The sequence below is a fragment of the Diceros bicornis genome, chromosome 3, assembly GCF_020826845.1.
Source record: "Diceros bicornis minor isolate mBicDic1 chromosome 3, mDicBic1.mat.cur, whole genome shotgun sequence".
NCBI lineage: Eukaryota > Metazoa > Chordata > Mammalia > Perissodactyla > Rhinocerotidae > Diceros > Diceros bicornis.
The window spans coordinates 28,811,226-28,826,653 of record NC_080742.1 but is presented as its reverse complement, the minus strand read 5'-3'; the positions used below and the strand labels follow the sequence as shown (position 1 = coordinate 28,826,653).

Sequence of the window (15,428 nt, the reverse complement as noted above, 5' to 3'; positions counted from 1 at the left end):
ATGGTAAAATATCATATTCTAGATGAACTGAGAACTAGGCAATAATGAAATTAGAGAGCTTCCCCTTTAAAAAAAATACTAAAATTTCAACATTGTACTAAAATATGATACAGTCATATTCTAAAATACATATATATATGTATTTTATATACATATATATATTTTAACATGGATTACATTTAAGTCTCCCAAAGGGCAAAGACTCTCCTCTGTAAATGAGATTGCATGAGAATTGGGAAGCCCGGTTTGATTTGTGCAGCCTAGCTAACCACTGAAGATAAACACCAGCCCTGTTATAATTCAGTATGCCACTGAGCTAGTCTTCCACACACAGCAGAGGAAAAAAAAATTCCTCTTATTTTCTAAAGTTGCCCATCTCTGTCCATTTCTGTTGAATTGCCACAATTGCCCAGATAAAACATTTGAGAGTATGTCAGCTTTAATTAATGTAACATGACCTGATCATTTCCACAGTTAGGAATAAAGAAGTTTGCATTCTTTAAATCCAAAGCTCAACCTGGAGATTATGCTAAGTTGCTTCATTCATAGTCCACACTCCTCTGCTCATGTCAGAAGGACAGCATTTGTCCCCTCTAGTGATAAACAAATTATACATGAAATCAATTCCACTTCACAATCATTTTCCCTATTGGGTATTATCTTTCCTTCTCTGCTCCCTCCAGTTAAGCCCGCATCCTGTAACTTGCTAATGAGCTGGGGGCTTTCTGTTCCAGGTGGCACCCCCTGCCTCGAAGTCGTGACATTTCCCATTTTGAATGCTGCTGGCATTTTTCGACAGCTCCTGCTAACTAGCCTTTTTGACCTGCACTAAGAGGAACTCATCTGATCGAATCCTCTAACCTGCCAATCATTCCAGCAAATGATCTTCAGAGTCACTCCCAAGGCAGGAATGAAGAGGAAAAAAAAAAGGAAATGCAGTGAGAGAATGAGGGAGTAGGCAAGCGGCTGCCTCTGCAGCCACCTAATGAGAATACTTGAAGTCTCGGAGGCAGCTGAAACACTGAAAAACTGGTGGGAAAATTAGGACACAACTGAATGCCTGGCTCTATAATTACTGATTTCTTTCCATCCCGAGATCATTTTGAGAGCAACACCTCTGAGATGCACCAGTTTCTAAAGAATACAAGAACAGCCTACCTTACGTAGAGAAAATAGATTTATTTCTCTTGCCACTATCAATATGCAATTCTCATAATCCCACTCTGTCAAACAGCATCCTTTGCAGAATTAATTACGTGCTATAAGCTTGTTAAGTGTGCATTTGTAAACTAGGGATGATTATCATGTTTGCCACAGCGAAGAAAGAACCTCTTTTTTTTCCCCAGCATATTTTAAATGTTGCCACCATTTCGGAGTGTTGATTTTTACACATTTACATAAAAACAAACAGGTATGGTGGAGGTTGGCATTGGGCTTAGGGAGGATTTAACACTGACAACAAAGGATAATCTGGGCGTTCTTAATTAATGGAGGTAAATAATTTTTTTCCTTCCAGATTTTCCTTGCTTGTGCACAGTTTATTTAGTGGGTTCCCAGCCCTCAGAATAACCCAATTACTTTAGAAAGATCCAGTACATGGATCTTTGGCAATGGATCACAACTCTAGGTATCTTAATATGAAGTAGATTTGTTGACCAAGGAAGGATAGAACGTAATTATGTGTTATCATTATACCACTGTATGTAATAATGTAAAATAAATACTGTACATGATTTAATTGCACATGATAATCACACATCTTTCCCCATTTATAGTAATTAGGCCAATAGCCCCATTTACAGTAATTATTATACGTAATTGAGGGCATTTTACTAATTACATTGAAAATGATAATCCAGAGCAATTAAAAATCCAAGGGCACTATACATAATGCAAACTACATTAAAAACATGGTGATAATTTAAAGTGAAAAAATTCACCCAAGTATGGAAGTTAACAGTACAGTATTTGATTCCAGAGTTGGCATACATGGTGATATTTATTATGAGATAAATTTCCATCAATTTCTCTAGCTTTTGTATTGTTTTTGTTCTAGGCCTTGTGCATTATTTCCTTAGGTGGAAAAGTAATCGTTTGACTGCTCTATGATGTTATCCCAACAACTCTAGGAGTGTTGAAAAATTATTCTATTTGGCTGTGTGAATGTACAGAGTGTGTATGTGCGTGTGTGTGTGTGTAGGTTGGTAGAGGAAGCAGCTATCCTAAATTCCAAAGGAGACTTGGTAAATTATTCATTTGCACAACCAATTTGATGTTCTTAAAAGCTTTATTCATAGAAGCATCTCAGAGTATTGCAAACATTTTGTTAAATATATTTGTAACAATTTAGCTAAAATGTTTAACTTTGTTAGATTTGAAATACATTTGGGTTGTGGTTTTCATTACATTTGCTATCTGTCTAGAATTTTAATGTGTCTGAGGACCTGAATCCCTGGCTTTTGTCCCAGGGCCCCCACGTCAGTCCCTCCCTGATCTCACTGCCTGTTTCCACCCAGACAAAGCTCCCATGTGAGGAATATCTCAAGAGGAGTGATGAGCATCCGAGGGACAATGGGAATAGTTTCGAGCTTCTTTTTGCCTTCCCTTCTCGACACTGTCATTTAGACATTGTCCTCCATGCATTCAAATGTCATCTCAGACCATCAGCCCACTTCAACTCAAACAGCCTCCTTTTATGCTCAGACACTTCTTAGAGTATCCACAGACCACAAAGACTGTCTAGTGGGACTCAGCTGCTACCCTGGTATTAATAATACAATACAGTGCACTTAGGGCATAGACGATTCCCTCTATATCCAAAATTCATAAGAATCAACATTAAATGAAAAGGCAAAATAGAGCACCTGAACTGATTATAGCTACTTGTTAGATGTGACTGCTAACTTCATAATAGTTTGGCCAAGCATTCTAATAGATATCTTGCTTACTAGCCACATCACATCTTATGCCCACTATTTATAAGAAAGCTTCACTCATATTATGCTGCTGGCTAAATAGTCCCTAAGAAATTAATTTGGGTTTTAAAAAGACAGAAGATGCAAGTTGCGGTGCTATCCCCGCCACCCCCTAATTTGAAAGCTCAACTGACCTGAAAACACTGAATCACAAAAATATAGCCAATTTTCGAGCTTCCTTGGGCTGATGAACCAATTTGTGGAGCATCAAACCAGTTCCTTCTCTTTTAGCCATTTTGCTTTCAAAAACTTTCAGTCAGATAAGGGTAAAGGAAAAGCAAGGGCAAAAAACTATTATTTTTAATTAAAAAAAATATCACTCTGAATTTTTTGTTTTCCAGAAAAACACACTGAAATATTTAAACGTAATGCAGCACTGTATGAGTAAAAACAATGCGTATGTGCATACATTTGTGTGACAGAGAGAGAGAGGAAGAGAGAGAGAGAGAATGAATATGATAAAGCATATGCAGTAAAATGCTAACATTTGGGGAAAGTGGGTGAAGGGCATCAGGAATTCTTTGCACTATTCTCACAACTTTTCTGTAAAGCTGAAGTTATGTCACCATAAAAAATTAAATAAATACTTAAAAAATGCACTCTGGATGAAGCATGATATATTTAATTTTATTTTCATTCTGCTTTGTAACAATCCCACTACATGATTAAGCAGACTAGAGAGTAAAGGCCTTGGAGTCCTTTGCCAACCCATTCACAGGGTTGGTGGTGGTGGTGCAGGGTACAGATCAGAGGTGACCCAAAGAAAGAGAGGGATGGAAAGGCAGAGAAGGGAGAGGGGGGACAGAAGAGACAAACTTCCCTAGCCTACTCTTTTGCATGAGAGTTGAAAGGAGATAATAGACTTTCCAGGGTAGAGAGAAAGCAAAGGAAACGGGGGTGGAGGTGGGGTGGGGAAATGAAACAACGTTCCAGCCCCTTTCAATCAGGTGTTCATAATATGCATTATGCATCTGTGGTTTGAAGCACTGTCAATTTCCCAAATAAGATGTATTTTTAAAACTGCAGCAATGCAGGGGTAATGACAAAAACCAGGGATTCTTTCAGATAAAAACTGCAAGGAACACTAGGGTTTGTTTCTCCCTCTACCTGTTATTTCCACAACTATTGTTGTCAACTACATGAGACAACAGAGATAATAAAGCTGCATTTGTTTGATAGGAAACAAATTTGCAGTATCATGCAGAAAATAACAGTTCTTGTAGAAAAAAATCAGAAACCTTCCTGCTACTGAAAGAAAGACCCAACACTTGAGTTTCTTATATTTGGTAAGTACTAACAGGTATTATCTCCTTTTGTGTCTACAGCTGAGAAAATGCAACGTCTTAAAAAGACCTTTAGTCAACAGCCAAAAATATCACACAACGAGGATGTGGTTATTCCATTAAAACTGGAGTTTCCCTCTGTACTTGTCTGACTTTTTTCCTTGGGGGTGTACAGGCCAGGCAAAGTGCCTTCCAGCTATACTGCTCACTTCGTAGAAGCTTCTTCAGAGACTGCTAAGCCTAGAGCCCTCTATTCAGGGGTTCCTTAAGAAAGGGTTGGCCACCCAGTTCGCAGCTCAGCTGACTGGGTCAGGGCTCATGACCTGACCTAGGGCAGTCCACCGTCAGCCAGCAATTTATATGGGGGTGACTGACTCAACAGCTTTGCTCAAAGCCTTGCTCTTTACTTCACAGTGATGGTTACACCAATCAGAGCTGCTTGAGAGGAGGGTTTGAATCTAGAAAAAGTGCTCAGCAATAGACTGCCTCAGAAATAGAGGCACAAAGAGACATGACAATAAGCAGTATTCATGAATAAGCAGAAACAAGTTAGCAGAAGTTACAAGATGGAGAGAAAATGAAAGCAATGTTAGTTGATGCAGACAGAAAAAGTGAGCTGCCATAATGTCACAGCATGGAGGAGAGCAAGAGGCGGCTGTTTCTCCAGGAGCAGTTACCAGAGTTGAGGTGGCAATTGAGATGGCAGACAAACTAACGCTCCTGTTGGATTCTGACGGACGCTCAGTCTTTGTGAGGCCTGCCTGTGCAGCTACCTGGACTGTCAACCTGTTCTTCCTCACTTCCCTGAGGAGCAACCTCAACAGAGACCACCACCGTTAACTGAGGAAACCTGACCGTGTCTTCCCCTGAAAGAGCCCAACACCCACTTTCTCCTGGTCTCTCCCATTCCTGTGGGCACAGCTCTTTCTGTCATTCTCAGTGATCCGTCTCTGTCCCGCTCACTTTGCAACATGCCTCTTTCCTCACTGGGGCATTTCTTTTCCTCACACATTTTGAGCTTCTCTTAAGTGGCTAATCTAGAACTGGAACATATTTTTACTGATTGAATGCAGTTTAATTTTCCTGAGTGCTCTTTCAAAAGGCAGGTAGGGAAATGCTCTTCACCAGTGCTGTCCTGTAGAATGTTCTGTGACGCTGGAAATGTTCTATATCTGCCCTGTCCAATACGGTGGCCATGAACCGTGTGTGGCTATCAAGTACTTGAAACGTGGCACTGCTACTGGGGAAACAATAGCGTAATTTAATTAAATTAATTAAAATTAAAGTAGGCACATGTGGCTAGTGGTTACTGTGCTGGACAGTACAGCTCTACACTACGCTTTGTTAAAAAAAAAGGGAAGGAATGCGGCCTGCCTGGTGGCGTAGCGGTTAAGTTCATGTGTTCCACTTCGGCGGCCCAGGGTTCGCCAGTTCGGATCCCGGGCGCGGACTTGCACACCGCTTATCCAGCCATTGTGAGGCGGCGTCCCACATAGGAGAGCTACAACTCTACAACTAAGATACACAACTATGTACTGAGGCTTTGGGGAGAAAAAAGAAAAAAGAGGAAGATTGGCAACAGATGTTAGCACAGGGCCAATCTTTCTCAAAAAAACAAAGGGGAGGGATTGAGTTTTCGAGTTTGTCTTTATCCAGTCCTCACTCAAATCAGTGGATTATTTTACTTCATAAATATACAATTCTTGAATATTTACTGAAGACTTCATTATAGATGGTTAAAAGGCCACTTGTACCAACATCCTCTGAGGTTCTTAAAAATGCAGATTCATGGGCCCCAGGAACCTGGATTTTTAAAAACTCCCCAGGGGTTTTGGCACCCCAGGGTGAGAGAACATGCTCTACGGAATGTGCAGATGGTGATGCCACACAGCATTAAGCACAAATGCAGTGTATTCCATCTGCAGTTGGGTTTTTAAAAAATCTTTATCTTATTTAGTTAAAATTTCTTGAGCAATTTATGCATTCTACTCTGTTTATCTGGCAGCCTACTTTCAGGAAATTATTGCTTGATGACTGAGCCAAGTGGAGAGAGTCTAACACATTTCTTTCGTTGTCTTATAACACTTAAGTAATGTTGATTAGCAAAGATAACATGCTGAAAGGCAAGGAGAGGGTCACCAAAATATGCATGTGGTTAACTTCTGTGCTTGAACCAAATAAAATGTTTTTCATGTAGTAGACACATACTTGGATATTTATTATAAATTTAATAGGGTCTGAAGACCACCTGATTCACTGAAAAGAGATATTCTATAATGAGCACATACCATTTCAGAAAAATTATAAAACATCTGTCTAAAAGATTAGAGGCCATTCTTATCCCTCATGTTCAGTAAAAGGAGAAGGAGACCGAGTGAGGTCTGAAGGAGACTGAGACACTTCCTGTCTCAGTTTAGAATGACTGAAAAATTAAGCCCAACATAGTGATGTGTTTGGATCACTGCGCATAAATTTAAGTGATGCTAATGGACGTGTATTCAATACAGCTTCTGGTCTTTTCCTTGGGGAGAATTTCTGTGCCCATTTAAGGTTCTCTCAGATTTTAAGAGGGTCTTACCCTTCAATGCTGATAAAAAGAGTGGGGACAATCTATGAAACCTTTGTCTATTACTTTCCTTAGAGGGTAACAAAATGTAGGCAGCAAGGTATTTTGATCATTCAGTGGCACCTACCCCATTTTTAACTTAGGTGCATGTGGTTTTCTTTTCATTTAATTTTGTTACTGGACTCTGAAAGAAAAGTGCTTCTCATTAGCTTTTCCACTAAGGCCAGTTTATGCAAATCCAGTATTTTTTTTTTTTTTTTTTTTTTGTGAGGAGGACCAGCCCTGAGCTAACATCCAATGCCAATCCTCCTCTTTTTTGCTGAGGAAGACTGGCCCTGGGCTAACATCCATGCCCATCTTCCTCTATTTTATATGGGATGCCGCCACAGCATGGCTTAACAAGTGGTGCGTGGGTGCGCACCCGGGATCTGAACCGGCGAACCCCTGGCCGCCGCAGCGGAACGTGCGCACTTAACCGCTTGCGCCACCGGGCCGGCCCCGCAAATCCAGTATTTTAACTAAACAATGAAGTGACCTTAGAATGCAAGTGTGGAAACAATTTGGCATTGAGGTATGAGAGAAACATTAGGACTTGAAACACTCCTGTCTACTCTGTCCTCCATCATTTCAAAAACAGCAGTGATACAATGCATTTTCCACATTTACGTCTGTGTAATCCCCAAAAAGAGGTGGCTGAAGTGCTAGATTACAGTCCCAGCCTCTTTGCGCCCCCATCCTCTTCCCCCTCCCTCCCCTTCTCAATCTCTTTGGGCTTTACAAAGAATTGGGACATAGGAGGAAAATTTAAGACGCCACAGCCTTCTTTAAACAGCTAATTAATTCATCAACGACAAAATCGAAATCCAGGGAATTACATGCTTTTCTCTGTGAATACTCTTATTTATGTAGATTTTTTGCTCTCTGTCTATAATTTGATATTCAGCTACTGGTCAGAAAAAGGCCACTGCACAGGATGAAGCAGGCCAATATATAGGCTATATTATTTGATCTCTAAGATAGTCCCATTTGATTAAAACTAAAATCCCACAAAGGAGAGAAATTAAAACTATTGCTTTTTATGCTGACAGAAAACTTTTAGAATTCAGCTTTCCTGCAGCTATCCTGCGAAAAGAAAAATTTAGATGTTTCCATATAGTGTTGAATCAAGCTGAAGTATTTGGATTTGGAAGAAAACAACAAAAACAATAATAATATTAAAGCTTTAAAAGTTGATGTGAGGGGCCAGCCCGGTGGCATAGTGGTTAAGTTTGCATATGCCGCTTTGGTGGCCCGGGGTTCACAGGTTCGGATACTGGGTGTGGACCTACACAACGCTCATCAAGCCATGCTGTGGCAGCGTCCCACATACAAAATAGAGGAAGATTGGCACAGATGTTAGCTCAGGGACAATCTTCCTCAAGTAAAAAGAGGAATATTGGCAATAGATGTTAGCTCAGGGAGAATCTTCCTCAGCAAAAAAAAAGAGTTGATGTGAAAAATACAAACCTCATAGAGAAAATATTTGTATTATTATCAAATAATTCTCGAGGAAGTGCTTCCATCGTGCAGATATAGCCTTAAATTAGTTTAAAAAATATCCTGAAAAGAAAATACATTTTTGTAAAGGCTTTCAAATACTGATGATTGCAATTCTGAGAGCCTTTTAAAAATCTCTTTTCAATTAGCAATATTTGAGACCTTATGGGTATTGCTTCTGTCCAGTGAGCTTGATTTGATTTTACAAGGAGAAGCTGCCCTGAAACATGTTCTACCTGCTTTGACTGGCCAGGCACAGGTCAAAGAGCTGAGAAGAAAGGACATAGTCCTGTGATTGAAATTCAGACTTGGTTGTGTGCATGCGTGTATGAGGGAGCAGCACAAATAAAATCCACTTTTTGTTTCGTTCTACTGAATTGGCTAAGGGATTTATAAAGCCAGGGGCCCTCATTATGGTAATGCAGGTTAAATACTTCTAAAAACATATGCTGCAACCTTCATGAATTAAAACCATTCTCAGAACAAGAGGTAACTGGTCAGAAACTCAGCCCCACTCTTTGTCTGACCAACTGAAATTCAGAATGGGAATACAAACGCTACTGGGTGAGTGAGGTTGTGCTTCCAGGTAACTTTTTATCCAATAGGGAGAAATAACCTGAAGAACGAAGACTCTTACTCTCACATATGGTGTGGCAAGTCTATGAGTAATATTTCCTGACTGGCATTTACACACCATCTTTTATCTGGGAATCTTTTGTCTCCAAATCATTCATAAATCACCACCATACTCTGGAGAGGCCAAAACTGGCCCCCACATTGAGTGTATGCAGAAACTAAGTCCAAAAATACCTCAGACTATTGGCAAATCATGAGACAATGTGGACAGTTTAATTTGCTCTCTTCACCGTGCTGACAATTCAGCCTGTTAACATACTTCAAATTAAGAGAGAGAGAGCAAGAGGAGCTCCCGCACTGCTCGGATTCACTTGAACATTTAATTATTGAACATCCACATGAGCAAGGAGCAAATATGGGCTAGCAAATAAAAAGCCTTCTCCACACAAGGTTTGCTCTCTATCTGCTTCAGAGTTACATTACATTAAATGAAAAGATATATATATAGGTACAAAATTCCCAAAAACCCAGACAATTCCATCTGGCAATAAAGACACAGCCTTTTCAGAAGTTGCCGTCTTATGCTTGTTTCTATTAAGCATGTGTGATGAGTGGGATGGGCTGACACGCCTAGAGATTGCCTTGTTTAGATTATGCTTCCTATCTGCAGAATAGTACAGGTCAAGGAATCGAATAGGAAAAAAAGAAAAGCTTCACCATGATAAGGTCTGTACTAGGGGCAGGCAGGAATCAGAAATGGGTGAAGAGGCCCACGTGGCAGCTGAGCTAAACTAGGGGGCACACATCCCTTCCAAGGGAGGCAGCCACAATTCAGCTAAACTAGGGGGCACACATCCCTTCCAAGGGAGGCAGCCACAATTCAGCTACCCACACAAACTTCTGGCAGGAATGTGAGCGCAGTATTGCCAGAGTTGCTGATTTTTCAAGAAAAGCCAGAAATCCAGACTTTGTTTAATATCTCCCCATTTTAAAATGAGAGCAACTAATTAAAAAAATTGTGTGGGCCAAACAAAGCAGGTCTGTGGCTTAGATACACCCAAGGTTAACCTTTTTCTAACCTCAATGAAGAATGTGTGAGTAGTTAAAATGATTTGCTTATGACTAAAGCGGTTTGCTTATGACTATATAAATAAAATACAATTTTCGTTAGAATCCAGTAGATGCCTGAAAATGTGGAAATGACTGACTGTACTCTGCCTCAGCAGAATCTGTGATGACTGCCATAATCAACACAAGAGGTTCATAAGATACAAAAAAATTTTATCTGTAATATTTCATTTAAAAGATCTATTCAACATTACTTTCCAAGTAAAGTAGGTCATCTTACCTGTGCTCTCTTGAGAACGCTGTGCTCATCAGTGTTTGCTATTTGATAGACTTTTGCCATAACTGTTGTTTTTCCCAAAGGCCCGCACGCCTTCTCCAGCTTCTGGTTGCAGTCTTACATTTGGGACAGCAAAAATAGAAGACACTGTGGATAGAATGAAAAGTTTTCATTTATATATTTATAGATGTATTTATAATCTTTTCTTTTTAAAAATGGAGACTGAGATGCAATTCTGGATGTGCAGCACACGGAACATCATGGTATGTGTTGATGGTCATAGCCACACCCAGATTTATACACACATATGACAGGATAATCTGCCTTCCTCTCAGAACCACAGCTCAGTTTATCTCTCACATTTCTTGGATCTAGAACAACTAAATTGGATTTGGAAACAACATATTTTGACCTTTCTTCATGCCATTCTTTCATTCATTCAGTGGAGAAATATTTATTGAGCCCCATGCTGTTCTAGGCTTTTGGAATCCTGCAGTATATAAATCAGAACAAGAAATCAGAACAATAAATCAGAAAACCTACAAGAACCTGTTCTTGTAGATTCTATTTGGGGGAGACAGATGATAAACAATCAAATAAATATATCAACTAGTAGTCAGAGTTATGAAGAAAAACAAAGCAAGGAAAAGAAATTGAAAGTGCTGGGGCGGAAATAGGCCAGTGAAGGCTTCCCTTCACTTCTCTACATTTGAGCAAAGACCCAAAGGAGGTGAGAGGGCAGGCCACGCATATACCTAGAGGAAGAGCGAGTACAAACCGTAGAAAGAGGAAACAGCAAGAGCTTGACTCTAAGGAGCAAGAAGAGAAGCAGGCAAAACAGTTAGGAGGCTATTGTAAAAATACAGGTGAAAGGAGCTTGTGAGTGACGTGGGGCAGGGTGACAGCAGTGGAGAGGGGAGGAGTGGTGTGATTCTTGGTGTATTTTAAGGGTAGCGCCCACAGGGTCTGTGGAAAAATTGGGTTTGGGTGTGACAAAAGAAGAGGAGTCAAGGATAACTTCCATCAACTGGAAGAATGATATTGACAGTGGAAGACTACAGAAGGAGCAAGTCTGGTGGAAAAGATCAGGAATTCAGTTTTGGCAATACTAAGTTTGAGATCCCTACTAGACAGCCAAATGGAGATGCTGAGTAGTCAGTTGGCTATGCAAGTCTGGAGTCAGGGAAGATGGGACTGAAGATAGAAATTTGGAAGCTGTCAGTGTATAGATGATATTTAAGTCATGAGACTGGATGAGATCATCCAGGCTCTAGGGAGTGTATGCAGACAGAAAGATCTGAGGATGAAGCCCCAGGGCACTCTAACAGCGAGAGGTCTGAAGGATGAGGAGGAATCCTCAAAGGAATCTGAAAACGAGAGTTTAGGGAGGCTAAAGGAAAGCTATGAGAGAGTCCTGTCCTGGAATCCAAGTGAAGGGAATGTTACTAGGAGGAGATGGTGGTCAATTGTGTTGAATTCTGCTGATGAATCAAGATGAGGCTGGGAAAAGACCAGTGGATAGAGACTTGGAAAACATCAGTCTTGGGCACAAAAGCCTGGTTCAAAAGGATTCACAAGAGAATGGAAGTCTAGGAACTAGAAGCAGTAAATAAATTTGAACTGGGTGTGTTTGTTTTATTTTTAAAAACATGGCATGGGAGCTACATTAATGGCATAATGTTGTTTTAGGATAATATATAGAACATATTTAGGAATAAGTAGGAAAAGCTACAAACATTAGAGCTGGAAAGGTCCTTAGGGATCACTGTGTCCCTAACTGAGAAATCAGAGGCCCACAGAGACTGAGGCACTTGTTCCAAGTTGGCCAGCTAGTTAACAGCGGAGCTGAAGCTAGAATCCAGGTGGTCTGATTCCCAGTTCAGTGCTCTTCACACTGCACCAATTTGTTGGCCTTCTTTTACTGTAGATCTGAGTTTTGTGAATTAGCAAATGAATTTAATAAAATCAAGGACTCTGCGCTATGAAGTGTATTTTGTTCATTTACTTTGACAAGGGTAGTTCAGCTTCAATAATTTACGTAACTTGATAGTATACACAGGAGAATGCCCTGTGGTGTATTTGGGAAAAGTAATGAATTTCTTCTAAATCAGCCCTCCATTTACTTCCCTGCAATTAAATCTTTGTGAAGAAGTGGGGCAAGGCTGTTGGGGTTTTGGGATAGAGGAAGAATGACTGGGTGCTACCAGAATTAGCCAGCTTTAACTGCCAGATCCCCAAGTAACTGTACCATTATTCTTGCTTGATGAATTTATAATTCCTGCTTTGGTGACACATTAATACATTACTTCTAAATTTTGGTACTATGTAAATTGGTGAGGTTTTAAAGAATAGTACAATAAATAAAGACATTATATTGTTATATGTTCTTCCAAAGCAAAGAAGAGTCTGGCATAAGCACAGAATTTCATATTTATACTAATCCATGGAATGACTACAGTACTCTGTGTAACCAAGGCTCTGACAACACTTGATGCCCTTCTCGCAAAATCTGATATACTAAAGTAGGTCAAGAAGGCTCCAGCCCACTTTGAACTTATTTGTGTTCCAATCTTCTCCTTTTAACCCGGTTCTGCTTTTGGCCGAAGTGTTTTCCTTTTGTGGGCATTCTTTTAAAAAAAGGCTATGAGCTATCTTTAAGAATGCGAGTGCTATGGATTGAATTGTGTCCCTCCCAAATTCATACGTTGAAGCCTTAACCTCCAATGAGATGGTATTTGAAGATGGGGCCTTTGGGTAGGAATTAGGGTTAGATGAGCTCATGAGGGTGGGGTTCTCATGATGAGATTAGTGGCTTTATAAGAAGAAGAGAGAAAGAAATCACACTCTTTCTGCCATATGAAGATACAGCAAGATGGCTGTCTGTAAACCAGGAAGAGGCTCTCACCCGGAACCAAATCTGCCAGCACCTTGATCTTGGACATCCCAGCCTCCAGAACCATGAGAAATGTTAGTTGTTTAAGCCTCTCCAGTCTATGGTATTTTGTAATAGCAGCCTGGCAGACTAATACAGTGAGCTTCCTGGAATTGATGACTCAAAAACCACAATCTGGTTGCTAAGACAATCCATTTATTGGTTCTGCAACACTACTTCCCAACACTTCTGGACCTCCCTCCAAATCCCCTCGGAAAGGGAGCACATGAGGGTATTGCTGCTGCTGCTGCTGCTGCCATTTGCCAGGTGGTGAACTTTTATAAGACTTCAGTAAAATTTAATTTTAAGAATTTCTAAATAGAGTTTGCAGAATATTAACATAGATAACAGAGTCACCCAAACCAGTCACTTCACCTAAAAGAACTAGTTCCCAAAACCTCCAAAGTCTAGAAATTCTTTGTTTTGTAAACATGTTTAAAGGACTACCACGTTGTTCTAAATGGAAATGACCGTAGTATTTAATACTGCGATTGTCCTTTCTTGCAACTGGATTTATGCTTCATAATGATTATCTACTAGACACAGAAATAGCATTTCTGTAACTCAAAATTGTTACCGGAGGCATTTAGCAGAATCTTGCTTTAAAAATATAATGATTTTTCATCTTTATTCTCCCCCCTTCAAAAGGTTTCACTGCTCCTGATGTTTAACGTTATGCAAAGACGTGTTTCTGCCAATGAATATCGCCTTATGGTTATGCTTCTGCAAATAGCCTGCTGTGAGCTGATAAAGGGATTAATGCAGCCAAAATTCTTAATCTGTGAAATTACAAATTAAATTCTCATATTAAAAATACCACCCTGAGGTATTTTTTGTGGTTTTAATTCCCCTCTGGTGTTCTGCATACATTGTGCTTGTTAATGATGGGGACAAGGCTGTCTCCGCTGGCAGCCTGCTGCCGAGTGATAATGTGTAGGCATTTACTTACTGATAGAAACTGGATTTAACCACTGGCTGATAAACTAAGTGGCAAGTGGGTAATAAGTCCATATTAACAGAAAAGTACTACTACAGAATTTAGAATTCATAGACCATCAAAATCCTGGCTTAAACTCAATCATTGAGTCAGATGGGATTGAGATGTCACCAAGGACGAGTGATACCAAGTTACAAGTTATACTAAATGGGAAAACAAACCATATATTTGAGTTTGATGAGCCATAAACAAAGGAGCCTATTTGCATCATTTTTTTTTTTCAGTATGGGAAGATGTGTCACCAATTCAATATTTTTCCATAGGGATTTCATCTTTTTTTTTTTTAAATGAGGTTAGCTATTGTAATGGTCAATGGGTAGATTTTTTAGAAAGGAAGTAAGGAAGAATACAGAATAAATATGGACTGGAAATATCCGAAATGTTAAAGAAGATTTACTAAGCATAGGAGGAGGAGCAGATTAATATACCTATATTAACATATTAATAGTAGTAGATTAATATATCTACTATATTAGATTATATTAATGTAGCTAGGGTAAAAAAACGTAATTAGAATTTAAATGTGGGATATCAAAAAAGATTTAGGTTAGGAATACCCAAGAAGAGCTGTTTCTTAGTTCCAAAATAAACGGCTATTGTTGTCAAGGAGAATCCAATACTACAATGTGGGGAAAAATCTAAAGTCTAAGAGATTAAAGAAATAACTTTATGCATATCTATGGTAAGTAATATATACCCAAGGATTAGCATATTGTAAGTATCTATGCATATATGCAGATACTAATTTTTAAGGCAATCAGAAAAGAGTATGAGAAGAAATATCTCTAATTTGCATTTGGAAAGATGTATCACCATTGAACAAAGATGTTCTTACTGTAATAGCATTTTGAAAAATTTCACAAGAATTCTGTTTCACACTTTGGAAGAAAGATGAGATCCTCCCAGCCATAAATCCTCCCGCAAATATTTAAAATGTAATTGAAAAAGGCTGTGTAAATATGAACACTTTTGTAAAAACAAAACAAAAACCCACCCAGGAATGTGTTTTGTTTTAAAAGATCCAGAGAAGAGCTGTCTGTATGAGTACCAAGAGCATTTGTAGTTAAAATGAATTACATGTCTTCAGTTCTTACATGTCAATTCAATGCATTAGCCAATTGCCAACTCTGTTCGTCAGTTCACTGCATGGCAGCCCTTTTTAAGGTTATTGTTACAACCAAGATGGTCTCTGAGAATCAAACAGAAATAAATCATTTC

General features: G+C 39.4%; 1 protein-coding gene across 3 annotated transcripts in view; it reads right to left on the bottom strand.

Moving 5' to 3' along the window:
* Positions 1-15,428, bottom strand: part of CDK14 (cyclin dependent kinase 14) — a 537,486-nt gene that overhangs the window by 70,106 nt on the left and 451,952 nt on the right. For all 3 annotated transcript variants that reach the window (XM_058525247.1, XM_058525217.1, XM_058525227.1), the window contains one exon: positions 10,285-10,428. In XM_058525247.1, the coding sequence (XP_058381230.1) occupies positions 10,313-10,428 (116 nt within the window). In that variant the 3' untranslated portion in view covers positions 10,285-10,312. The remainder of the gene's footprint in view (positions 1-10,284; positions 10,429-15,428) is intronic.